At 37.8% G+C, this 26,187-nt stretch overlaps 5 protein-coding genes across 7 annotated transcripts; 3 read left to right on the top strand and 2 right to left on the bottom strand.

Annotated features, from left to right (window-relative positions):
- The first annotated feature begins 80 nt into the window (after nt 1-80).
- Nucleotides 81-2,198, top strand: LOC116013276 (protein POLLENLESS 3-LIKE 2). Its single transcript, XM_031252945.1, has 4 exons — nt 81-311; nt 394-606; nt 934-1,089; nt 1,184-2,198. The coding sequence occupies exons 1-4, from the start codon at nt 144-146 to the stop codon at nt 1,970-1,972; spliced, it is 1,326 nt and encodes a 441-aa protein (XP_031108805.1). The 5' UTR covers nt 81-143; the 3' UTR covers nt 1,973-2,198.
- Nucleotides 2,199-6,502: 4,304 nt separating this feature from the next.
- On the top strand, nt 6,503-10,003 carry LOC116013525 (nitrate regulatory gene2 protein). The gene is made up of 4 exons (XM_031253333.1): nt 6,503-7,438; nt 7,880-8,067; nt 8,404-8,627; nt 8,822-10,003. The coding sequence occupies exons 1-4, from the start codon at nt 6,739-6,741 to the stop codon at nt 9,603-9,605; spliced, it is 1,896 nt and encodes a 631-aa protein (XP_031109193.1). The 5' UTR covers nt 6,503-6,738; the 3' UTR covers nt 9,606-10,003.
- A 49-nt stretch (nt 10,004-10,052) lies between these two features.
- On the bottom strand, nt 10,053-12,324 carry LOC116013528 (L10-interacting MYB domain-containing protein-like). 3 transcript variants are annotated; one of them, XM_031253337.1, is made up of 3 exons: nt 12,220-12,324; nt 11,371-11,753; nt 10,053-10,934 (listed from the first exon to the last, which is right to left on the bottom strand). In XM_031253337.1, exons 2-3 carry the CDS (start codon nt 11,728-11,730, stop codon nt 10,404-10,406), a joined length of 891 nt encoding a protein of 296 aa, XP_031109197.1. In that variant the 5' UTR covers nt 11,731-11,753; nt 12,220-12,324; the 3' UTR covers nt 10,053-10,403. The 3 variants fall into 3 exon arrangements, with proteins under 3 accessions (XP_031109197.1, XP_031109199.1, XP_031109198.1); XM_031253339.1 differs by having other exon boundaries at nt 11,371-11,748; nt 12,220-12,277; XM_031253338.1 differs by lacking the exon at nt 12,220-12,324 and adding an exon at nt 11,871-11,960.
- Nucleotides 12,325-14,105: 1,781 nt separating this feature from the next.
- On the bottom strand, nt 14,106-19,560 carry LOC116013526 (cell cycle checkpoint protein RAD17). Its single transcript, XM_031253334.1, has 12 exons — nt 19,333-19,560; nt 18,869-18,926; nt 18,510-18,589; nt 18,365-18,412; nt 17,953-18,009; nt 17,749-17,851; nt 17,063-17,373; nt 16,627-16,981; nt 15,750-15,875; nt 14,956-15,148; nt 14,819-14,879; nt 14,106-14,684 (listed from the first exon to the last, which is right to left on the bottom strand). Exons 1-12 carry the CDS (start codon nt 19,558-19,560, stop codon nt 14,448-14,450), a joined length of 1,857 nt encoding a protein of 618 aa, XP_031109194.1. The 3' UTR covers nt 14,106-14,447.
- A 3,366-nt stretch (nt 19,561-22,926) lies between these two features.
- Nucleotides 22,927-26,136, top strand: LOC116013527 (3-dehydroquinate synthase, chloroplastic). Its single transcript, XM_031253336.1, has 8 exons — nt 22,927-23,346; nt 23,601-23,751; nt 23,850-24,017; nt 24,131-24,357; nt 24,689-24,812; nt 25,120-25,182; nt 25,444-25,587; nt 25,753-26,136. The coding sequence occupies exons 1-8, from the start codon at nt 23,051-23,053 to the stop codon at nt 25,882-25,884; spliced, it is 1,305 nt and encodes a 434-aa protein (XP_031109196.1). The 5' UTR covers nt 22,927-23,050; the 3' UTR covers nt 25,885-26,136.
- Nucleotides 26,137-26,187: the final 51 nt, after the last annotated feature.

Here is a 26,187-nt window from a genome sequence, read left to right as displayed (position 1 = left end):
TCAACGGTCAAATTTCCACACTCTCCCTGCCTAAATTGCACCCTCTCTCTCACTCTCTCTCACTCTCTCCCTTCCTTCTGCAATTCTCAATCTCCATTTTCTGCAAAACAAATTTCGAATCCGTTTAGAGGAAATCGAAGAATATGTTGCAGGAAATGTGGAATGGGCCGCCGGGCTTCAGACCCACCAAATCTGCTCCGGCGTCCCCCGCTAAGCCTCTGGGTGTGGCCCGAACCCGCTCCGATTCCTTCCATGTCGCCCCCAAAGTCCCCGTCGGCGATAGCCCTTACGTTCGGGCCAAGAATGTGCAAGTATGTTTTGTCTGGACTAAAAGTTTAAACTGATAATGAGTTGTAGTTGTGTTTTTGAGATGTTGGGTGTTTGAATTTGCAGCTGGTTGAAAAGGATCCGGAGAAGGCGATCCCTCTGTTCTGGGCAGCCATTAACGCCGGAGACAGAGTGGATAGTGCTCTGAAAGACATGGCGATTGTGATGAAGCAGCAAAACAGGGCGGAAGAAGCCATTGAAGCGATCAAATCGTTAAGAAACCGGTGTTCGGATCAAGCGCAAGAAGCTCTTGACAACATTTTGTTAGATCTCTACAAGGTTTCCCTTCACTCCCCTGCATTCATTCCAAATGATGTGTTCTGTTTTAACTAAAAGGCTAAACTGATTGTTGAACAGTACATTTTTATTTATATATTATGTTCAACATGTTTTATGCACATTTTTGTTTATGTGTTATACTCATTACTCAACATGTCTCATTATGTGTGTAAACTTATTACCTTTTTTATGAGCTCTAATAGTTCATGGTCTCTTGCATAAGATTGACTTTGATATCAAATTGAATGACAGATAAAGTGTGAGCACATTTCCTCTATAAATTTGCAAAGATTGAATTTTGACACACTTATTGTGTGGTGTTGACAGAGATGTGGGAGATTGGATGATCAAATTGCACTGTTGAGGCACAAATTGTTCATGATCCAACAAGGATTAGCCTTTAATGGAAAGCGAACGAAGACTGCAAGATCCCAAGGGAAAAAGTTCCAGGTTTCAGTTGATCAAGAAGCCACTAGACTACTGGTAATAATCATATATATATATATATAACTCAAGATGAATGAATGATGATCAGATCAGTAAACTGAGAAAAAAAAAATCGTGTTTTTGTTTACAGGGGAATTTGGGGTGGGCATTGATGCAGCAAAACAACTACATAGAAGCAGAAGATGCATACAGAAGGGCTTTAGCGATAGCGGCAGACAACAACAAGATGTGCAATCTGGGGATTTGCTTAATGCAGCAAGGGAGAGTTAGGGAGGCTAAAGACACGCTCCGCCGCGTAAAACCCGCGGTGTCGGACGGCCCCAGAGGCGTAGATTCTCACCTCAAAGCCTACGAGAGAGCGCAGCAGATGCTCCAGGATCTCGAATCCGTGACCATGGTTAAGGTTGTCGGAGACTCCGACAACCTTAACCATCTCGAACAGCGCAAGGCTTTCCAATCTTTCTTGGGCTCCTCCGCAATCTGGCAACCTCAACCTTGCTCAACAACAACATTCCCGGCAAATCCGGTCCAAGAAGACCAATTCCCAGACGAAAACAACATCGTATCTTCCAACCGGGCGGCGCAAAAGCCGCCTCTGAACTCGCTGAACATAAACGCGCCGCCGTTCTACTCCTCCTTCAAGGAGCCGCTGAAGCGAACGAGGTCCGGCAACGGCGCCGCCGCCGCCCCGGAAAACAAGATGAGACGGCAGTCGATTTCGCCGGAGGAGGAGAAATGGGCGGACTTGAAGCTGCCCGACAACAAGGACTTCGAGGACGCGATAATCGCAGCAGTTTTGGATTCTTCCAGCGCTGAAACAACATCATCCAAGCTGGAACAACAACATTGTCCCAGGAAGATTGAGAAGAGGCTTAAGGTTTTTCAAGACATCACCCTGTCATTGAGTCCTAAAGCCTGAAGAGCCTTTTAACATTATGGGATTATTTATTTATTTGTTTAAATCTAATTATCATCCATTCTTATTATTATGCATAAATTCTTTAATTTAGGAGTAGGGAGATGAGCTTGTTCTCCTTTACTTTTCTTTATTCCTTAGGGGCTGGGTAAGTAATTCTTCAAATATTCATAACACCCAATTCATTGTATTAGACAAGAAGAAGAAGATTCCTATATTTCCTTTTCAATTCTTTCAGTGCCAATCTTTCTTGATAAACATTTTAAGTTTGATTGAGTCAATTTATCATAATAATTATTACAAAACGACTTAATAAACAACAGTGAAAGATTTATTGAAGTACTCTGTCTTAAATCTTAATAGTTATTGCAAAATGACTAACAAAACATGTGACAGCGAAGAATTTCTAAAAATAACCACTCATCTTAATAAACATTGCAAAACGGCTCAAAATGCATGGCTTAACAAAACACATGACACTGAGGAATTAATTCCTTAAATTTTAGCAACTTATTAACAAGACATGTGACAAGGAAGAATTTCTTAAAGTACTCATTCATGTTAATAATTTTTACAAAACGACTTAACAAGATACGTGAGACTGAAGAATTTCTTAAAATAAAAACGTTAATGGCCTGTTTGGTTGGATGTAGTTTGGGGGGAATTGCAATTCATTGAATTGCAATTCAGTGAATTCCTAAACTACAATGTTTGGTTGGAGGGAATTGCAATTCTGCGAAATTGCAATTCCCTCCAAATGATAAATTGCAATTCATGGGGTACCACAACATAAGGGCATTTTAGTCATTTTGTCACTTCTTACCTGTCAATTCCCTGTACTCCTATTTCTGCATACCAAACACGGTAATTTCAATTCCTACTTTATTCATTGTATTGCAATTTCACCGAATTACAACAATTCTTTTCCACCCTAATTCCCTCCTCCCAACCAAACGCCCTGTAAATACAACTAGATCATCATGTTTAAATGAACTTTAGAACTTTATTTTTCCTTGAAAATTAATGACAAGGAAGTTTTTTTTTTTTTTTTGAGCAAATGACAAGGAAGTTAATTTTTTTGGATTAATGAGTGTGTAAGTAGTGAGTAAACCCAACCCTCGCCGGCAAACCAACCAAGGTTAAGTTCAAACCCACGACCTCCCGGTTGCAGGTGTAATTCTCTTACCACTTGGGCTGCCCAAGACAAGGAAGTTAATTATTGATGGCATGTTTGGTTGGTTGGTTGGAGGGAATTGCAATTCCGCGTAATTGTAATTCCCTCCAAATGATGAATTGGAATTCATGGGGTTCCCCTCATGAATTGCAATTCGGTGGAGAGAAGTGGCAATTTTGTTGGTGTAAGGACAATTTTGCCCCTCTTCCCATACCCTTTGTCTTTTTTTAAAAAAAAATTGAAACAATTATTATTATTATATTTATTATTATTATTATTATTATTTTTGAAAGACTTATTATTATTATTATACTTATTATTATTATTGTTGTTGTTGTTGTTGTTGTTGATATTATTATTATTACTACTACTACAACATTAGGAGCATTTTAGTCATTTTGTCGCTTCTTAGCTTCCAATTTCCTGTACTCATATTCCTGCATACCAACCCTGTAATTTCAATTCCTACTTTATTCATTGAATTGCAATTCCACCAAATTACAATTCTTTTTCCCCCCAATTCCCTCCTTCCAACCAAACGCCATGTGAGTGAATTAACTAGTGGGGCCAATCAATGTTCTTAAAAGGTTGAATCCCCAATTTCAAGGGCACTCACCCACCCCTCTCCGACAAAGCATTTGAGAAGATGTAAATCATGGTAACCCAGCTGAACACAGAGGTTAGACCTTTACTTACTGTGCACAAATAGAGATTACTCCCACACTACTATTAGTGAGACTCGATCTCTAGGGATGGCAACGGGGCAGGGAGTATACTCCTCGTCTCCGTCCCCGACCTCGGGGACGGGAATCCCCAACGGGGACGGGGCACATTTCTATCATATCCTTATCGATCTCAGGTCATTGTTCGCAAACTTCATTCATACTATCAATTGAGCTACACATGCGAGCACTAGTGGGGTCAATCATCAGTATACCATTGATCTTCATGTGTTGAATTGCATGAGAGGTTGCTCCCACACTTGAGCTACCCCTCACTTTTGAGAGGTTATTCTCACACTACCGCTAGTGATACTCGATCTCAAGTTATTATTTTGAAATCTCATACTAGTGAGCACCAGTTGGTCAATCATGAGCACACCATTGATCTTCATGTGTTGAATCAAGTCTCTTCCCTTTTTTATTTTGTTAGGTTCATGATTACATCATTTTGTTTCCTTAAAACTTCACTTACCCCAATCAGAAAGGAGTTAATTGACTCAAGTAAAAAGAATATGAATTATTTAAATATAATAAGATCAAAAATTCAAACTCATATTTAAAGCTATAATTAAGCCAGTATTATTAAATAATGTAGGATTTTCATAAACAGTATAATCTTGTGAGAAGGTAGGTGTTGTGTCAGATTATTATATAGGAGCAGTGGATCTGCAACTACAATGGTATGTCAGATTGATTCCATGGTCACAGTCCTCTATGGAAAAAGAATTAAAAGTGAATAAAAAGAGAAAAAGATGAATCATTTTAATAGGTGCAATTCCTCCTTAATACTCCCAAGATTTGCCACCGCATTGTCCACTGTAAAGTCAGCATATGTTACAATTTACAAACCTCCTCTTTCTATTTGGCATACAAAATAAATAAATAAATTTACTCCACTATCAATCATTAGTTGTGGTTGAGTTAATTTCACTATTAATTTATAGATTACATTGATCAGTTTTAAAATCGGATCACAATTTCAAAAATCTTTATCACTTTTATCCTACAATTTTAGTGGATAGAGTTAATCACGAAATGTGTTTCATGTGAATTATGTGATTCACACGTCTCTAAATACTATAATGTTGTACACAATCAAGTAAATCTCACTTTTAATTTATGAATTATGCTGACCATTTTTTAAATCGGGATGTGGCTCAACCGATCTACAAGTATTTAAATACTTGTACACTAATGTACACAATAAAACCAATTTCATACCTTCCTCTTTTTATTTTTTATTTTTGGTGACAAGAAAAACTCATTGTCACTACACGAACGCACTAGATAAACATTGATTTTATGTAATAGTCCACAAATCACATATAAGAGGTAAATCATACTAAAAAGACCTTATACAACAGGCTCACCAAGAAGGTGTTCGCTCACTTTTTTACCCTACAACATATAGCTGCTAATTACATCAATTGATGACAAAGGTTTTTAAAAAGGAATGATGACCTAATTTGGAATTAATTTGTTGTGCTCGATAAAAATAGTTTCATCTCTCACATTTTATTAGTCATACCAATTATTCAATGATTAAATAAATTTCATTTAAATCTAGTAATTGTTAAGTGAGCACTTAATGCAAGATTGAAGGTTAGACTTTTATAAATGTGAGTTTTGGATTAGATGGGGTGTTTTGTTTAAAAATAATAATAATAATAATAATCATTGTTTATTTACTAGTGTAAAAAAAAAAAAAAAAACTTTTAGTGCTTCAATTGTGGTAATGGTCACTCAATTATTTACCTTGCAATTTCAAATTTTAAGTCCACTGGAATGTAAGATTTAACTTTTAAGGCTCTAACAAAAACCTATTATTATAAACCAAATTCGCTATGTAGCTAAAAACTTATGAATTAAATATATATTGCAAATAACATAAACGAATAAAACATATATTGTGAATAATTGAAAAAACTAAATCTATATCATAACAATTGAAAATGTCATTTCTTTTAAATATAAATTTTAAACGAGAGAACTTTATTTGCACACAAAACATTATGCACAAGTTTTCACAAATTAACATAATTTTACAATTCCCAATATTTATTTGTCGCCATAATTTATAAACAGTTACACTTCATAAAAATTAATCAAATAATATCACATGAACACATTTTTTTTAAATGGAAGAGAGGCGTACCCCCAAACTGTCATAAAATTTATGCACACCAAATATTACATTTTCACCCAAAAAAATAATAATAAATAAAGCAATGGAGTGTTGCAAGCAAAACAGCAAGACTTCAAAATTTGAATTTGAAGTTAAAAAAGAGGAGCAAGAACAGAAGCTTGAATTGTACTGTGATGGGTAGTGGCAGTTATGGTTGTAAAAGTTGGTTAAGGGATGAACATGAACCCATCTCTACTGTACTTCTTCTCCCAACCATTTGACCTTTGACCATTCTAAATTCCCAACATCTTATGTTGTCTTTCTTGATTTTTGCAACTCAAATAACATATTCCCCTCCTCCATACAATAATGTGTGATTAGTAAATATTAAGCGTAATGGGGGCATTTTAGTCACCATGTAAATCAAATTACACCAATTTGGCACTCTGTCCAACGTCTACTCTCTCACTGGTGTGTTCTTGTCGTCTCCCTCCCCACCATTTTACAGACGCTTTCTGTTCAGAAAACAAAGAAACAAAAGAAGTTTTATACGCAAGAGAAAAAGGAAACATTTTTTTTTCTGCTTTCTTGTGTTTAATGTGGTTTCTTGATGAGATTATTTCCTAGGAAACTGAAACCTTTCTTGGGTAACCGAGATTTTTTTTTTTTTTGGTTTGAATTTTATGGAAAATGCAGTTTTTTTAGAAGACGAAAGGGGGGGTTTGAGTGATTGAGAGAGATCGGAGAAATGGGGTGCTGTTATTCACGAGTAGAGAGAGAGGAGTTGGTTTCACGGTGTAAAGCTCGGAAGAGTTATATGAAACAGTTTGTGAAGGCCAGACATGCTTTTTCCGCGGCGCATACTATGTATATAAGGTCTCTCCGGAATACCGGCTCGGCCCTTTTCCAGTTCGCCACCGCCGAGACGAATCTCCGCCGCATTCCGCCGCCGCAGAATCCGTTACGGCCGCCGTTGCCCTCCACGCCGCCTCCGCCTCCGCCGCCGCCGTTCAGCCCAACTCCGACGACCGTGACATGGACCACCTCCACCACCACGTCCTCCGCCGTCCGGCCGCCACCGCCGCCGCTGCCGCCGCACGGATCCAGCTGGGATTTCTGGGACCCGTTCGTGCCGGCGTCGTCGAGGTCCGTGACGGAGGAGGAGTGGGAGGAGACGACCGTGGCGTCGGAGGTGGCCGTGACCACCACCACCACCGCCGCCGGGGAGGCGAGCGTGGCGGCGCCGCCGTCCGTGGTGAGTCAGTACTCGAAAGACACCACCGCCACCACCAGCGATCTTGCGGTGGTGGTCTCCACCAAGAGTAAAGACTTGGTGGAGATCATCAAAGAATTGGATGAGTACTTCCTCAAGGCGGCTAACGCCGGCGCCCAACTCTCATTGCTCTTAGAAGTCCCCACCGGCACTATCTCCGACCAAAGATCCTCAGGTATATCTCTCATACATACACTTTTTCCCTACGTACAACCACCACTGCACAAGGTACAACATGCTCAAGTAGTACATTATGCTTATATCCACACACATATTTGCTTATTATTGGTATCTAATTTGTTCTTATCTGCAAATTAGCTGTATATATATAATTGAAGTACTTTACCCCAGTCAGATTGTTGACTTGGTAACCGCAAAGTTACAAGCCTAGCCACCTAGGTTGCCCAGCCGTTGATTTGCTAACCACAAAGTTATAAGTCTGTTGGTCGGTCAGCTATGGACAACCTAAGCTGGTTTAACTCCTTGTGGTCTAGGTGCGGGGTTTACTCTTGGAAAGTGGTTGCGGGTTTCCCTGGCTAAAAAATGCACTAGTCTTTAATAGTACTATGATATGTTATAATGGCATTTTTCAATTATATGTTATGTATATTTGCAGGGAAAAGTTTAGGGCCATTGTTATGGTCATTCCGGTCGAGTCCAAAATGGAATGGATTTGGGAGATGTTGCGATGAATCAATTGGGAATGGAATTTGTGTTGGCGGTGGTGGTGATGGCGCCTCTAGCCATTGTTCCACAGTGGAGAGATTGTATGCCTGGGAGAAGAAGCTCTACCTAGAAGTTAGGGTAAGAAGTAGTGAAAGTAAATATCAAAATTTACTCTTTTGATGCCAAAGTTTATAGATTCTTGGCTGTTCACATGTTTCTGCATTTCTTGGGTACCATGAATTTATCTCGTCTCCCGAGAAAGCAGCGAGAACAAATCTAATGACATTGTCTCGTTTTCCAACTGATTTGTCATTTAGAATCTTAAGCATATTCTGTGGACCGGGGTTTGAATGCCCTTTTGATTTTCATTCATTCTTTTTTCATGAGCAATTTGGTGGTAGTTACTTCAAAACTTGGAAGAGGTTGAGAGGTTAATAATTGTTGTATTTCTATCTCTGAATGGGGTTGTTGTAGAATGCCGAGACACTGAAATTAGAGCACGAGAAAAAGGTGGCACACCTTCGGAAGCTAGAAATGAAAAGAGCCGATTATGTAAAGACTGAGAAGGCGAAGAAAGAGGTCGAGAAATTGGAATCACAGATGATGGTGGCCTCGCAAGCTATAGAAACGATCTCTGCTGAAATCGTCAAATTAAGAGAATCAGAGCTTTACCCGCAACTTGTTAATCTTGTCAAAGGGTTTGTACTCTACTCTTTCTCCCAATTTATTTTCACGGTTTTATCTCTCGACATTCTTTCTATGATTCTATCAACATGCTTTTTACTGCTTAGAAAAGTGTTGAAAATTGTAGGATTGTATGAAGGGTTCTATGGGATTCGAAAAGACGATGTTTGACATAGCATTATAATCTTTGGCGTTTTATCGTTTACAGATTGATGTACATGTGGAGGAGCATGTACGAGAGCCATCAGGTCCAGACGCACATAGTCCAGCAGCTCAAGTATCTTAGCGCGATACTGCCTACCGATCCTACGTCTGAAATTCATCGACAATCGACTCTCCAACTCGAGCTTGAAGTTCAACAGTGGCACCTCTCGTTTTGCAACCTCGTGAAAGCTCAACGGGATTACATTCAGTCCCTGACCGGATGGCTCAGGCTTAGCATGTTCCAACTTAGTAACAAGCTGGTGCAGAAAACCAGTCAAGACTCTTCGGTTTACTCGTTTTGTGAAGAGTGGCATCTCGCGGTCAATAATGCCCCTGACAAGGTCGCGTCTGAAGGAATCAAGAGCTTTTTAAGCGTGATAAATGCTATTGTCGTCCAGCAGACGGACGAGCTAAAGCAAAAGAAGAGGTTGGATTTGTCAGTCAAAGAACTCGAGAAGAAGGCTAATGAACTTAGGTCGATGGAGTCCAAGTACGGTCCGTACTCGATGTCTGACACCTCTCGTGGTACAAGTAGCAAGAATCCCGTGGGTCTGAGGCGGGTTAAGGTTGACACGCTAAGAGCGAGGGCAGAGGACGAGAAGGCCAAATACGACAAGTTGGTGGGCGTAACGAGGGCCATGACATTGAGCAACCTACAGATGGGACTGCCGCACGTCTTTCAGGCAGTGACGGGCTTCGCCAACGTCTGCACTCACGCATTCGAGTCGGTATACAATCAGGCTAAAAGCAGCGGCGGGTTGAACGATGTGAAGAGGATTTCGCTCTAGATATGTAGTTGTCGTCGCTTTCCCAGGAAGTTGAGCTACATTCTTAATTTTGTCTCAATGTATAGTCGCGTGCTTTCTCGCTTTCTGGAAAACTGGTTGCAGATTGTCTGAAACGTGCACGAGGGAATGGGGGATTATCGCGTGTTATCTCTCGAGTTGTCATCGTCACTGTGCAAGTAGTGTTGATGGTGGAGGCTAATGCAGATGATAGAATGTATAATTTATGTTATGTTTTTGTACATCAGTTAATCAGTGTCAGTATCTGAGGAGTCTTTCTGTCTAATTCTGTCTTGTTTTTAGTGTTTCAGAAGTCCATTCTGTATTCATCTGACAAAATTCTGCTAGAATCTGTGTTTTCTTGCAAGTATTTAATGAATCAGAATCCTGAGTTTGCAGAACAGGACAAGAAATCAGAACAGAAGAATAAATCTAACATTAAATTATGTATGAAATCAAACTTGAAGTTCATTAAAGTCAAATGCTTATGAATCACTCTTTCAACATGGGAAAGACAATGGGTACTATAAATCATTTCTCTTTGATTTCTTGTTTTTGTCTTTACAGCTTTCACAAGAAACTAGACCCATAAGCAAAATAATGTATCTATCACATCTCCTTTTAACCTATAGGTTGTAAGAAGTAAAAAATCGATATCGAAATCTATCATTCCTCTAAATATACTATGTAACAGAGAAATCTAAGACTACAAAATTCATTTTCTTGGAGAATGCAATAAATGACTACTGAGAGTATCTAACAAAGCACTGATAGGATGGAGCGATCTCCTCGGCCTATGAATTACTGAATGCGAGAAACTTTGCAATGCAACCAGGTCAACCGCTTCTCACCTTGAAGGGACAAGAATATCTCTCTGGCACTTCTGTTGTTGAACAGATCCAAGGCAGCGAAATAAACTTGGTCATTGACACCTTGCAATTCGTCCAATGCTCTAATGCAATCGGTTATAGTGTACCTTTCATTTAACTTCTTGATAGCATCAGCCCTGAGTCTTGAAGCAGCAGCCATCTCCAATATAGCTTTTGCAATGAAATCATCGACCCCCTTACGCCCTTTTTTCCGACTCGAATTTGCAGACGGGTTGGTTGACTGAAGTTTATCTTCCTCAACTCCCATGTCAGCCTCTTCCTCAGATTCTGACGAGGACAGCTTGTCCTCAAACACAGATGAAGGTTGTGAACCAGAGGGTCGCTCCTTGCTCATAGTAGATCCATTTGACTTCCCTTTTGTCCCAGTTTCAGCAAAGATTGTGTGTAATTGTTTGTAAATAGAGCAGCCCGCACTCCTCAGAGTCTCTGCATCTGGATGTTCCTGATTATTATATTTCATACAACTAGTGATCGATAATTTTCAAGGCAAAAAAAAAAAAAAAAGGCTTATTTCTTCCTCAAGTTCATAGTCATTTGAACGAGCAAGAACTCTAATCTATAGTATACAATAAACGAACTATTATGCATTTATGTATTTGTGAACCATTGATAAAAACAAAGTAGTTTTCCTGTTTACAACACATGAGAATTGGGAAAGAGACCTAGTCACCAGAAATACACTAGAACATGTCAAGAAACAGTGAAGGGTTCATCAAGCAGAAAATCAGTTTAATAAAAAGAAAGTAGTTTTCCAATTGACAACACAAGAATGGTCAAATATGTGCCATAACCATGTCGTGAAACAGCAAAGGGTTCATCCAGCAAAAAAATTTGTTTCATAGTGTTACACTAGAAAATGGGGGTGAAAAAAAACGAACCTTGATGTATGCATCCCATGCCTCATCTGTAGCAACAATGGCACCTGTCGGCTCATCCCACTTGAAATCACTCTGATCAAGTATTGACTTTACAATAGCATAATGCTTCCTAAGGGCAGTATACCGGCTCTTCAATTGCTCCTGGTCCCACGGAAGACCTGTTTCTTTATGAAAATCCTCACAGATGCACTTCCATGCTTCCTTGTTAAAGGATTTATTCTGTTTATTCCCCAAACGCACTTGCTCCGCCATCAGTTCCACCAATATATTAGTGAGGTATGCATTCCACTTGGCCCTTGATTGAGACTCCGGCTGCTGGGCAGCTACCTGTCTCCTCGAACGAGTAGGCCGGGTAGCCATCTGGTAATGGAGCACAAACTAAGCTAAACACGCAACACAAAGAAGGTAAACACAGTTAATAGTTGAATACATTAGCTTTCAGATTCAAGATTGTTTCATTCAAAAGCTCTGAGTTTTGCATAATCACGCATTCCTTTTACCTTTTTCGTGGTTTCAAACAGCTTGAAATCATAATTCAACAAGTTTTCATGAAAGTGCGATAACAAATCAACAAGTTTGCTTCTTTTTCTCTTAATTTTCAACAAACTGATTGAGCATTGGAGCTTAATACAAGTGCCAAAGCTATTGATACACTTGGGGTGAGTTAGAACATGCAACTTCTAGCCCTAGCATATCAAATAAAACCCTAGAATTCCAATTAACGCTCAAATTACTACAACTAGGAACCGAAATCCGTGCCCTCTTAGGTTTTCGATCAGATAATTACGCAGGAAAAATGGCGCATTGAACAAGAATACGAGGAAAAAGTTAAAAATTAAAGAAATTTACCTCTGAGAAGCCCAAGCAGTAAAATTTGCAGCTCGCCTGTAAAAGAGTAAGATTCTGAATTTGGAGAACCAAACAGGGTATACGGTTTTTCAATGCTGGAGTTAGATGGGTAACCGAAAAAGGAAAAGAATGTTAGGCGTTTTTGCTTAGCGATCCTTGAATTACTGCGTATTTACCTTTTCTTTCACTCACTTTTACCTAAGACTGTGTTTGGCAGACTTGAAATGTCTTTTTGCGTTGGTTTTCTTGAACATCAATTACTTTTTGACTCCAATTTGACCCATGTTTCCAAGTTCCACGTAATAATAACAAACTGGAATGCCAACCAAGAATATGTGGTCCCAGTGACAGCAAGTTTGTGATGTTTAAGAAAATTATATTTGAATTTATATATATATATATATATATATATATATATATATATATATATATATATATATATATATATATATATATATATATATATATAATGAAATACTACGTGAATCTTAAATATATTAGTCAAATCATAATACAATTATCATATATTGAGAATGTTAATGAAACTTTTAAGATCAAAATAAAAGTGGGATAAAGATTATAAGGTTCTCAATTACTCAAGGTGGCCTAAAATCTTAAATTTATTTGTCGTAAGGAATTTGAATAAAAATAAATATTTATACATGAAAAAAAAAAAAAAAAAAAGAATCCAATAATTATGAGTGTACCAATATCATTTATACAATTGAAATGTCCCAATTATTGTCTAATGTGTCTTCTAATGCAGACAGCAGACCCCATCGGTGTTCAAATTCACTTCGAATACATTGAGAATTGAATAGGGAAATTCCTTTGTTACCCGTAATTTCTAAATAAACTCACTTTATTCATGCATAATAATAGTTAGAAAATCATGCAAGAAAGATAAATCGCATTATGATAGTACTTAGTTTGTGATTTTGGTACCTTTGAATCTTTGATACCCATTACTATGTTCAATTCGTTTGTCTACTTTTGTTATCATACTATTCGATTCAAATCATTTAGTAATCATAAAATACATTACATTTTCCCTCCATACTTTTAAACAATGAGATCAAAAGAGGAAAAGAAAAAAAATATGTAAAACCATTTTCTATTCAATATGAAACATTATTGATGGGCCATGAGACCTCGAGACTCATTTTATTGGGAAGGTTTTGGCTCAAGAAGAGTGAAAGATAGGTTTTGTTGGGCTTAAAGAAGGACCTCAAGCATGGTAGCACAAGCCTCCATCCGCCAAACTACTATATCATGTATATAAAAGCATGACAACCTATATTTATTCTGACTTTGGTGACAACGTAGTGGGGTGAAGATGAGACAGATGCATAGTCAAGAATGAAGAATAACCAAGGTGATACATTTGTCAAGCGTTTGGATAGGTCTCAACACTATAAATAGGCATCCTTGTCTCCATTTTAGACATCACTCATTTAATCCTTACAATACATCCTAATCCGGTGGCTTATGATCTTGACTTCAAACAGGAACACTACGACTTCTCATTCTTTTAGACTAAACACCCCGAGCAATAAAATCACTAATTTAATACCACATTCTTTTGGACCTAACGTCCCGAATAATAAAATTACTACTTTACTACCTCTCATTCAGTCATTCTTTTAGACATATCACCCCGAATAATTAAATTACTATTTTACTCTCATTCTATATATTTATACTTGATTTATGGTGAATCCAATCCCCTCCCAAAAAAAAAAAATCATCAATTACAATTACCAAATATTAATTATATTTCCAATATTTAAATTAAATGACCCTAAAAATAATCAAGAATGTGTTAACAAGAATCAAATTCGTAACGTTCAAATACAAAAATCATACTTCACCCACTCAACCACCACTTCTAAAGCTTTAATTTCTTATTGATCAATGGGTGGATTAGTATCTTCTGAAACATTTTGAAGATTGAACCAAATATTAATCCATTTACTCCAATTGCTGGTGTCAAGATGGCCAAGTTCTAAGTGAGGCACTTGATGTTCTCGGAAGCTTTAATGCGACCAACCATGCAAACTATAGCTAGGCGAACTTCTTGAGGCCACCGGAAAATGGTTTTCTCAAACTTACAAAAACCGATGGCGCTATTCTATCAGGAAAATAAAATGAACAAAAACTAACAGAATATTTCAGCTATGTACACAATTTACAGATGACAACTCCGACCCCAGGAAATTTGTCAGGCATTACCAATCTTCTATTTCATCATCAGATATATCCTCGCTTCTATCATCCAAAGACAAACTATTGGAGTCATTTCCAATCATGTCCTCAAAAGATTGTTCAGCTTCAAAATATCCATATGCTCTATGCCCAAGCCATTTAAGAACAGGTTTAAGCTCTGTTGCAATTACCAACTGTGTAGACATGTATTCATTGTCTTGACTGTAACAATAATAACCTCTCTGGCTCAACATTTGACCCTGGAGGTAATCAGAGAATTCACAAAATGAACAACAAAGCAATGAGAAGGGAAGGGAAAAAAGGTAACTAAAAGCCTTATTGCAGAAGTAAATCAAGAAAATATATCTGATAAATTTGCCTTTTATAAACTAACCTTATTGTGCCACAAGGATTGCTCAATTTGCCACAGTTTTGGCCGTCGAATGGCATGCCACCTGCATACTTACCATACTGTAACATATTCTAAGTGAACTTCAGATTAAAAAGCAATTGGGATAGCATACACCATACCTGGATGGTGATGGATGAGAATTACCAAATAACACTCCCCGAGTAGCAACTGAAGCAGCAGCTAACTGTAAAAGATTCTGAGTCTCAAAACTTCTGGCTTCATTGGTTGATGCAAGAAGGATATCAGCATCGCTTAAATAAGATGATACAACCCAGGCATCATCTATAGCTTCTTCACTTAAAAAGTCTAACACTGCAAGAAGAAGATACAACATGTGCTCAAAACCAATATCCATTGTTTGTAACTTCATAATTTTATATCTCTTCTATATACATAAACTTGATATAAAGATATACTGACATGCTAGTATTTCATTTAAATCATAATTTTCCTATTCAACCAAGATTCTCAAGATGCAAGCTCAAACAATATTTTTTAAGGTAAAGAAATTACTATTAAGAAAAGAGAGGAGAAAATAAAGACTATTTAAGAGAGCCAAGAGTCCAAAAAGAATAAAAGAAAAAAAAATTCAAAAGAAACTTCATCACTTTTATCAGAGCACCATTTTTCATGAATTATGTTTAGGAAAAGCCTTACATGTCATAATTGTACTACATATTCAAGGAACTCGTTTTACCTCCAGTAGGATGTCCTTAAATAAATTTCAACAATTAGCCAAAGGAAAACTTTTGAGCTTTTCATTACTTGATGAAATGAACTCAAATGATTACTTTGAAATGAACTTATCTAAACCAGAAAGCATTAACAGGTAGTAATGAGGCATCCTTGAGTTTTTCACTATTTCATGCAATAAAGCATAACAAGCCTAAGTATTGAAATACAAATATTTTACCATTCTCATGCAGAAAATCAGTAATAGGCCTTGCTTGGCCATGTGCTTGCAAAAGAACAACTTCTGGAGCCTCCATCTTTAGCGGCAAGCGCATGAATTTCTCCTTTAAAACAAATATACCTCTATCTGGAAACATGTAACTAAACAGAATGAGATTATCACAGCATGTAACGTTCTAAGGATTTAGAATAGATGCATGAAGTTACTTCTACAGTATCTTACATGTTTACAGCAAATTATCTAGCCATCTGACACTACAGTTATACTTCTAAATCTGAAAAACTGAAATATGACAGTTAGAAAGTGATTGTGCAGGAAACAATCTATTATTAGTGGCTAAAGTGGGGTCAAAGTGAATTGTCCTTTTCCTTTCAAAAAAAAAAAGTGGGGTCAAAGTGAAAGGATGATCTGTAACTGCAGGCTTTTGCAGCAATGTCTAAATTAGTTCATCACTGCAAGTAGTCAAAAAAAAAGTTCATCTGCAGTTTGCAAACTCCAACAACTGTAATTATGCATTGGGAATGGTTTCATCTTTATTCCTTGGTATAAATTAAGAGAATGACAACTCCATGTCAACTAATAAATGGCTTCTAAAGTGCCTTTACTGGTCCTGACTTCAGCCATATTTAGTTATGCTGAACTTCAGATAAATATTACCATTGATTTACATTTTTCTGAAACTTACGCTTTCTGAAGGCAATCAAACCATGCATTTAGGGAGAACAGGTTTTCTAAATAACTACTTAACAAATAAAAGATAAAAAGAAGGAAGTTTTATTATTCCTGTAGACTGGGTAATGAAGTCAATATCCTCAGAAGTCAGAGCCCCATTTAAACTTGCAAAACCATTAGCCAATATAAAATTCATTTATCATACCTGATGCACCAGTATCTTCACTCTCTCTTTTGTTGTGTAGAAATTTCCCCAATGCATGAAATAAAGAAAGGGTTTCATCTCTGCCAAATGTCAAAGAAATCCGATCATCTGAAGTACTGACATCATCTGAACTTCCTTTTGAAGGAACAGAGTAACAACTGGAGGAAGGTAGAGAAGGCATTGGATGCGGGTTCAAGCAGAAATACTGTAAAGATGTAATTGCATTCCTCATATCACCTCCGCTTGCTTTTGCTATTGCTTCAATTGAATCAGCACTAACTTCAACCTGTTCCATTCGGCATATTTTTGCAAGAACTTTTTTCATAGAAATGACTGTTATTGGATTGAAGGTGACCTGAAATTTTCTACAGTTTAGTTAAAAACCAACAGACTAGAAGGAATTAAGCTGCATCTTAAATAGTTTAAGGAATGCAACCTTACAAGCTCCAGCATATTCAAGAGACTGAAGGAGTTCCTCTGGGTAGCGCATGTTGAAGTCTGCAGAGTCAACCTTGCCATAATCCGTGAACAATATGGCTGTCGGAATACGAACTGATTGCACAAGAAGAGTTAAGCACCTATTAAGCCTTTCATAAGCAACTTTTCCATTTACAACTGGAAGATCATCAATTAAGAGTATAACTGGTGCTAGTGGTCGTCCAGTTACAGATGAGGAAATTAATCCATATTTTCTTGTCCTTTCAGCAAAACTTTCAAACTCTTCCAACTTGGACATGTACCGTAGGCCTAGATCAAACCAATGAAATTACAATCATTACAAGAGATAGTGGCTACACACCACACATGAGGAGAAACATAATTCCATATTAAACCATGGCAATTCCCAAATGTAACCACACACACACACACACACACAAAAAAAAAAAAAAAAAAAAAAAAAAAAAAAACCAGAATTTGCAGGTGCCTCCTCTTGCAGGCATTCATAAATGACAGATAATGACATGACTCAATTTCATTCTGTGAAAAATAACCAAATGTATAACTACACCTAACCAGAATAAAGACAAGAATGTACAGATGTCTCTTCTTGCAGGCATTCATAAACTAGTATTATGCGCAATGCCAATGGTTGTGTGAATATAAAGTACATGTGCAAAATACCTGAGTTGGAATGATGCAAATGTTCTTTCCAAATCGTCGGAGTGGGAGTATTCCATTCACAAATAGTGGCTCCAAGATGTGATGCAATAGCATGAACAGTTGCCTTTGAGATGTCAAACATCAATCCATATTCATGTGAGTGGAAAGATCAAGAGATAATTTCAAATGCGGCAAAATTGATTCATAAATATAAAAGCAACTTACAGATTTTCCAACTCCAGCAGGTCCAGCAATTAGAAGAACATTATTAAAAGAACTATCCTGCACCCAATATATAGCAGTATTAAATCTCAAGAGGCACAACAGTCAAAATGTCCAGAAGCAGACAAGTACAACAAGTTTTATAAACATTATTCAAAATCCATCAGAAAGCATCAAATATTCACATGTCTCGTGACATCAAGGTTTTCAATCAAACATACATTTATGGCTAAAAATGCAGAACTGACGATACAATATTATTTACCCTATGCTGAATGTCATCCAATGTAGGACTAATGATCTAGTATGATGTTAACTAAAACAGATTAAGTTATATGAAACATTAAGTCCGGGAAAAGACACAAACTGAATGAAATGCAAGTCATGTTTGCCTCTTTCATAATGACATCAGTACCATTCTAGTTATCAGTCTCTCCTCAAACCATGCTTTGACCTCTTCAACCTGCAAGATCAGAAGTGATTTAGCTAGAGAAAAATTAGTAAAGTGTGTCTGTGAAAACAATCAAAAGTAGATACTGTAGAATTCGAATAGTTCATACCTTCTTCTTGTGAACAGCAACCTCTTCCAGAGAACAAGGCTTGTATTTATCAACCCACAAGTCAGTGCTGCTACCATGACCTACTCCATTTTTATATAATTTAATATTTAGTTGACCAACTATGGAACTTAAAGGGGTTGTAAAAGATTAAGAGAAATAGAGAATCAGCACTGGAAGTGTTCAAGAAAGTTCTGCAAGAGAACTAGGCATGGGTGAAAGTATACTGAAAGTGTTAAAAGATAAGCATTATATTTGCTATTATTATTATTATTCTCTCTCTCTCTCTCAAAAGGTCTGCTAAATAAAAAAGACCAAATGCAACAAACAGATATTAATGCTGAAGATCTAAATTAGCATACCAGTAGATACCTTGAAGTCATTGAACCCCATGTCAAATTCTTCACAAAACTTTTTTATCTGCATTCAGCATTATCACAATTTATGAACAGAAGGTTAAGCAAAAACATAAACAATGATCCCAAGAATATACTCCACTTAGTATTTAAATCCCTCTATGACTGTCACCTCACAGAATCCCAGCACTATCAAGGTAAGGCAAAAAGGTCAATACAAGCACAGGAGCAGCAGAGCATGACCATCACATAATGTAGCAGAGCATTTACTAAACAAGTTGTCAGGGAAACCTATCGGGGGAATGAGCTGACCAGATTGTATTTCAACCTTCTAGAAGTGCACTTCTTCACCTAACGTTTGCGCTCATTCCAGTTAAATGAAGTACTACAGTGCATTGATTTCATACTAAAAGCTAAAACGTATAAGCAGAAGTTAAAAGGAAATGAAGTGGTCGAATGCGGAAGCTCACCTCGTCGAACCCACTGTGATTTTTGGAGTGACGCGGGAGCGAACTCGAAAGCGGGGCTTTCTTCGCTCTCTTATTAGGGTTCGTTCTCGGAACAGACGCCGACTTCGACTTCGAATTCGATTTCAGCTTCGAGTTGCGGAGATTCGATTTCAATAAAAGGTCTTCTTCTTCGTCATTGTCGGATGATGAAATGACAATGGCGGCGGAACTCCTCTTGCCCTTCCCCATCTCCGCCGGATACTGAAATCTATGCGGCAACAGGGACAGTGATTCCGATGAACCCTAGGCTGTGAAGTGATGAGAAACCAGATGTCAGAGGTGGACGACGGAGAATTGGTTTGGGGGGAAAACGCGGGTATTTTAAGACGAAATTCCGGGTGATTCTATATAGCGGTATGGCGTACTACAGAAGCTTCTGACTTCTGCATCTTTTTTTGTTTTTTAAAAATAACTATGAAGAAATATATATTGTGAAATTTTATTTATTTATTTTTTTTTTTTGGAGAAGAAGAAGAAGAGAATGGAATTATTAAACTTAAAATGTGTATCATTAAATTTTTAGATTATCAAAATATATGTAATTGAGATATTGTTGTTTTGATTTATATAAAAGTTCGCAATTGTTAACACGCCTTGTGAGTTGTAACCTAGTGTTTTAGCCTACAAAGTACCATAGAGAGTTATTGTCTCTTAACACCAATTACATTGAAAAAATAAAAATAAAAATAAAAAGTCACATATCATGTCCTCTTTTTGTGCTTCTAAGGCAGGAACGGCCGCCATGCTTAGGTGATTCTCTGAGTTATTGCCTCACCAGCGTCTATCCGGAGAAGACGATGACATTCGCATGATATTCCAAAATCGCCGTACCCCAACTTGAGTCTTGTCTTAGATTAGCTAATAAGTATGCACAATTATTTCCTTCACGAAACACGTGTTGGAATCTCACCTTCTCCAAGTGCCTAACAAGTCGTCTACATTCGCTAAGAAGGAGTTCATCCCCTCACGTCAACCGAGTTTGAGTTCATGCACCCAATGGCAGTCTTGGAATCCATTTCAATGATGATTGTACTGAAACCTCTCTTATGCATGAGACAATCATTATTGTGTGGATCATGGTCCAATGTGGACCATACTATCAAATAATATACATTCAATATAAAAATAATGTACTTTTAGTATATTAAAAATGTACATTGAATTCGGGGATTTTACATTATTTGTGTACTGAATGTACATTATATAATATACATTATATAATATAATGTACATTCAGTACACAAATAATGTACATTTAATATATTAAAAATATATTTTTTGTTATGGTCCATATAGCACTATGTAGACCATAATAATTTGCCTGCATGGTCCACACAATAATTTGCCTGCATGCGACATATACCACCCCCACCCCCCTTGAAGCCCCAAAGTTCACCCTAAAAAGTTTGTAGTTAGCCCAATTTTAACATTGAAACCCACGACCCAGTTCCCATTATGATATCTGACCAATCAACCCAATCGTTATATCGTGCACCAGTCCAAAACGACGTCGTTTTAATGTTAGTGGACATGGACGTGGACGCGAATGACTCCAGGGAATTCATTATCTATAATACACCTAATCATTATCTAGAATACACATAATGTTTGCCTATAATACACAGAACGTTTGCCCGGAATACACAGAATATTTACACAAAATACACATAACTCATCCTCCTAACATTCGAATGCACAAACACATCACAACCTGTGTTAATAACATGAATACACAGAATATTGACACAAAATACACAGAACTCGTCCTCCTAAACATTCGAATGCACAAACACGTCACGACATGTGTTACTAACATGAATACACATAACGGTTGCGTAGAATACACAGAATGATTGTCCGGAATACACAGAACGATTACCTAGAATACACATAACGCATTTTGGTACGGGCACAATGCATTGTGCACCATGGTCCACGATATAAATTGCCCAATCAACCCGCACTAGCCAAAATCATAATTAGCTTTCCTTGCCATGCCTATGTTCAGTTTGACCTAACCTCCGATCCCTTAGGTGGGGTCCAACCCACCCAACAAATACTGTCTCCCACCACCACACCAGTGTTCCTAAGAAGTCTGCTTACATCCTCCGCCAATATGGTAGCCATCTCCACCGCCTCAATTGCCCGCTTCAACTTTCCATTAAACACCTAGTCATTCCACGCTTTCAATATATTCCAAATCATGTAAGGGAATTTAGTGTTCCAATTGGTCCGATCCCACAACGATCCGTGCCCAAGCCGTTGATCTTAACCTATGACGCTATGTCTCCCACGGGGTATATTGAAAATAAATAGGGTCATGACATCTAAACCAACAGTCTTTACCAAAATAGCAATCGATAAACAGATTTCGGAGGGATTCATATTCCTGTTGGCACCTCGGGCACTCGTTGCTCTCTGCCAGGTTCTATCTATGTCGCTCATGGAGTCATGGTTGGTGAGGAGCCTCCCTGTCATGATTAGTCAAATGAAGGATTTGATTCTCTCGATACACTTGAGCTTCCAAATCCATCCAATGTCCTGTCCATCATCCCTACCACCTATAATGACACAATAAGCCGAAGAAACCGTAAACTTACCTAACGGGGAAAATATCCAAGTAAGCCTGTTTGAAGTTGTGTCATTGACAAGGATGGAGATGCATCTTATTTCATCAATTCACCGATATGGGATAATTTCCTGAAGCTTGGGACTGCCCTATGTTTTATCCTCCAGGATCACATCACTCACCTGCATACTTGCAAGCTCATCGAGGATGTCAATGTTTGTGTCTAAGCCAATGGGCCTGGAGTCCATCAGCCCATCCACAAATCTAACCACATATATAAGGGTTTTTCATTACCAACCTCTAACTAGCACCAAGCTCGATCGTCTATCTCTCCTACGCAATGCTTTTCCAAATCTAAGACGCGTGACAATTAATCGTGAAAAGGTTCACATTTCTCACATGTTTTTGTCTCATTGCCTGGATCCAAATTTTATCAACGCAAGTCCATCTACCATGCCAACTTGGCAATGAATGTGTGGTTAATATCTTTGACTTTTCATTCCTAACCCCCCATTGTCTATAGGCATGTAGACTTCATCTCAGTTCACCAGATGAATCTTTGTTTTCTCTTTCGTATCTTTCAAAAAAAATAAAACGTCACGACAAATTTTGTCAATATCCCTACAGGTATCCAATGGAAGCCACAACTTGCATGTAATAGGTCTGATTGTCTGAGTGATCAAGAGAGTTGATTGGACTAAGACATACTTTCCCGTAGAGAGATTTTTTTATTTTCAATTGGATAATTTTTTCTCATTCTATCTAACATGTTTAAAGTACCACTTCCATTTTATTTTTATTTTTTTTACAAATTTAAGAGTTCAATTAATTTTTTTTATTTAAAAGCCTAATTACACTATTGCTACTCATTTAAATCCCATTTAACCAATTTTCCCAGACTGCTACCAAGTACCAACTATAAATAATAAAATAATCACTAAATTGTTTGGTTTACTCTTTTCCCACCTTCACCAACCCCATTCTGAGTTTCTCCCATGATTTCCATCGACCTAACAATATTAACACTTTTTTTTTTTTTTTTTGAAAACACAATATCAAAAAAACACTTGATTTAACAGTATTTCTGCGCCAAATTCTTTCTGGGTTCCCATGGCTTCCTCTTTCTGTTCACCCAGACATGCCCTCTTTCTTTCAAGCTCCACCAAATCCACCCTGCGTGATTGCCCCGTGCGCTTTCCTGCCTGCAATGCTTTTCATTCACGGCGGCGTTTAGTCTCTGCCACCCGACTGAAAGTCAGTGCCAGCTCCCCAGCTCCGGCGGTGGATCAGTCGCCTAGTAGAGCTTCGTCCCGGGCACCCACGGTCGTTGAGGTTGATTTGGGTAACCGGAGCTACCCGATTTACATCGGGTCTGGACTCCTTGATCAACCTGAGCTCCTTCAAAGGTCATTTCGATTCCTTCCCGCCCTCATTTTATTCTCCTTACAATTTCTAGAACATCTTCAGTATTAGGGCCACTTCGTTATAACTGAATTGCTTAGCTGGAAAGATTTTTGCCAATTTCCTAGCTGCTATGCTTATTGCCTTAGCATAACACTGAAGCTACAGAATCGAATTAACTAGTTATTTTATGAATTTTACTTTCCATGTCCAAGAGTTTGTTTCTTTCTAAAATCATGAAAAGTGTTCTTTATTGTAGGCATATTCATGGAAAGAGAGTTCTTGTTGTGACTAACACAACCGTTGCTCCATTGTATTTGGATAAAACTATTAGTGCTTTAACAGATGGGAATCCTAATGTTAGTGTTGAAAGTGTGATTTTGCCAGATGGGGAGCAGTTTAAGAACATGGTACGCATCTTAAGGCCTTAATAGAATGAAATTCGAGAAAAAAAAATGATGGTTAATTGTTTTCGCTGATTTGTGGTTATGCACTTATGCCATTATAGGAAAATCTCATGAAAATCTTTGATAAATCGATTGAATCACGATTGGATAGGCGTTGTACTTTTGTTGCCCTTGGTGGTGGAGTAATTGGTGATATGTGTGGGTATGCTGCTGCTTCATACCTTCGAGGAGTCAATTTCATTCAGATTCCTACAACTGTTATGGCACAGGTTGGTTGAGTTTAGCTTTTGCAGTGCAATTTCATACGGGACTGAAGATAAAGGGTATGTACACTCTTGTGACATCAAATAATTTTTATTTCTTGTTCTTTCATTGCATTTAGGTAGATTCTTCAGTTGGTGGAAAAACTGGCATTAACCACCCACTTGGTAAAAATATGATTGGTGCATTCTACCAACCCCAATGTGTGCTTGTAGACACGGATACTTTGAATACCCTACCAGACAGAGAATTAGCTTCTGGTCTTGCTGAGGTTATAAAATATGGACTTATTAGAGATGCTGAATTTTTTGAGTGGCAAGAGAAGAATATGCCATCTTTGCTAGCAAGGTAAAAATTATAGTCATGTATTTTCCTCTCAGCTGCCTATTGCCTACATGCTTGACTTCTGTGATTGCTTTGTTTATCAGCGATTAGTCGTACATTTTTCTCCTTTCCTTGTGCCTATTTCTCAGTTGTAAAAAAAGAAAAAAGGAGAAGAAAGTTGTCATCGAATGCCTTGCCTATGAATATTGAATATAAAGTTGCTATAAGCATGCCAAATAAATGAATTGTTCTTGAAATGAATGATTCTGATATACACTTTTGAGCATTTTTTTACTGCTGAAAGTTGAATATTTGATGGAAATTTCAATTGTAACTGAAAGAGGTGTTCTTGCAGGGACCCAAGTGCATTTGCTTATGCTATCAAACGTTCCTGTGAAAACAAGGCTGAGGTGGTGTCCTTGGATGAAAAGGAAAGTGGATTAAGGGCAACACTGAACTTGGGTCACACGTTTGGCCATGTAAGGCTTTTGGTATTATTATTCTGATACTATATTTTTTTGTCTCCTCAACTACTTTTTTGCTACATCTTTTCCGCTTAATGTTTTTGGTTGACGCTATTCATATATCAAGCATGATCCCTGCTTGAAAATTTCTCTGTTCTTTTTACCGAGGAGATAGCTTACACTCTTTTCTCAAATCATTTTGATAGTCCTCTGCTACCCGAGTATCTAACTTGCAAAGTTGAACCCATCTAGTCTTTGCAAGAACTTGTATTTCCACAGCATTGTGTTCTCATTGTGATACTTCCATTATTTCCATTTGTAGGCAATAGAAACTGGTTTTGGCTATGGTCAATGGCTACATGGAGAAGCTGTCGCAGCTGGAACGGTATCTTTTGTGTTTTATTCTTGCACATATCCACGAGAATATGGGCATTCACTAATTGCCTTTATTGATTCTGGCAATCTATTAAACTGTTTTGGTACCCCTTTCCTCAATCAATGACTAACTCCCAATATCTCCACATAGTGCCCAACTTGAACAAGGGGGGGACCAAAAATAGAGAGTTCAGAAGTGGGGCTGGGTCACTCTTTAGTCCCAAATTTGTGAAATTTATGCTAACTAATATTTTAATGATAATTATTTCAGGTCATGGCTGTTGATATGTCACATCGCTTAGGATGGATTGACGACTTACTAGCACAGCGTGTTGGTAATATCCTTAAAGAGGCAAAGTTGCCCAATGCACCACCAAAAACCATGACTGTCGAGATGTTCAAGTCTATCATGGCAGTAAGAAAATTATATTGCTTGAACAACATTTGTGAACACATAACTATTACTGTCATATTTTGATTATTCTAGATGCTTAAAACAGCGGGTCAAATGAAGTGGATTCATGCAACCACTTCGATCTTCTCCTAGTTCTTCAGCTTACATATAACCTTTAAATGGCAGGTCGATAAGAAAGTGGCTGATGGGAGGCTTAGACTCATCCTTTTGAAAGGTCCACTCGGCAACTGTGTATTCACTGGCGACTATGACAAAAAGGCCCTCGACGAAACTCTTCACGCATTCTGCAAATCCTAATCTATCGCAAATCAGATACTATGAAGGTTGGATGATTTGCTTGTGTCTCAACTCCTTTCTGAATGAGGGACAACCTCAACAGGCTGCACTGATGTAGAGAGAGTGCCTTCATGCCCATGCTTGAAGAGCTGTACTAGTCAATATTGACTAGTATAGATCTTCTCCAGAATGCATCTCATATCTCTTATAGTATTTGTGTTCTGATTCTTGCATATGTTTTGGATGTAATCTTCATTAGTGGTGCTCATCAAATACTGTATTGTTCTAGTCTTTTTTTTTTTGGTGGGGGGTGGGGGTGGGGGT

Source organism: Ipomoea triloba, chromosome 3, assembly GCF_003576645.1.
Source record: "Ipomoea triloba cultivar NCNSP0323 chromosome 3, ASM357664v1".
In the NCBI taxonomy this organism is placed as follows: Eukaryota; Viridiplantae; Streptophyta; class Magnoliopsida; order Solanales; family Convolvulaceae; genus Ipomoea; species Ipomoea triloba.
This window is presented reverse-complemented; position numbering and strand designations above follow the sequence as displayed.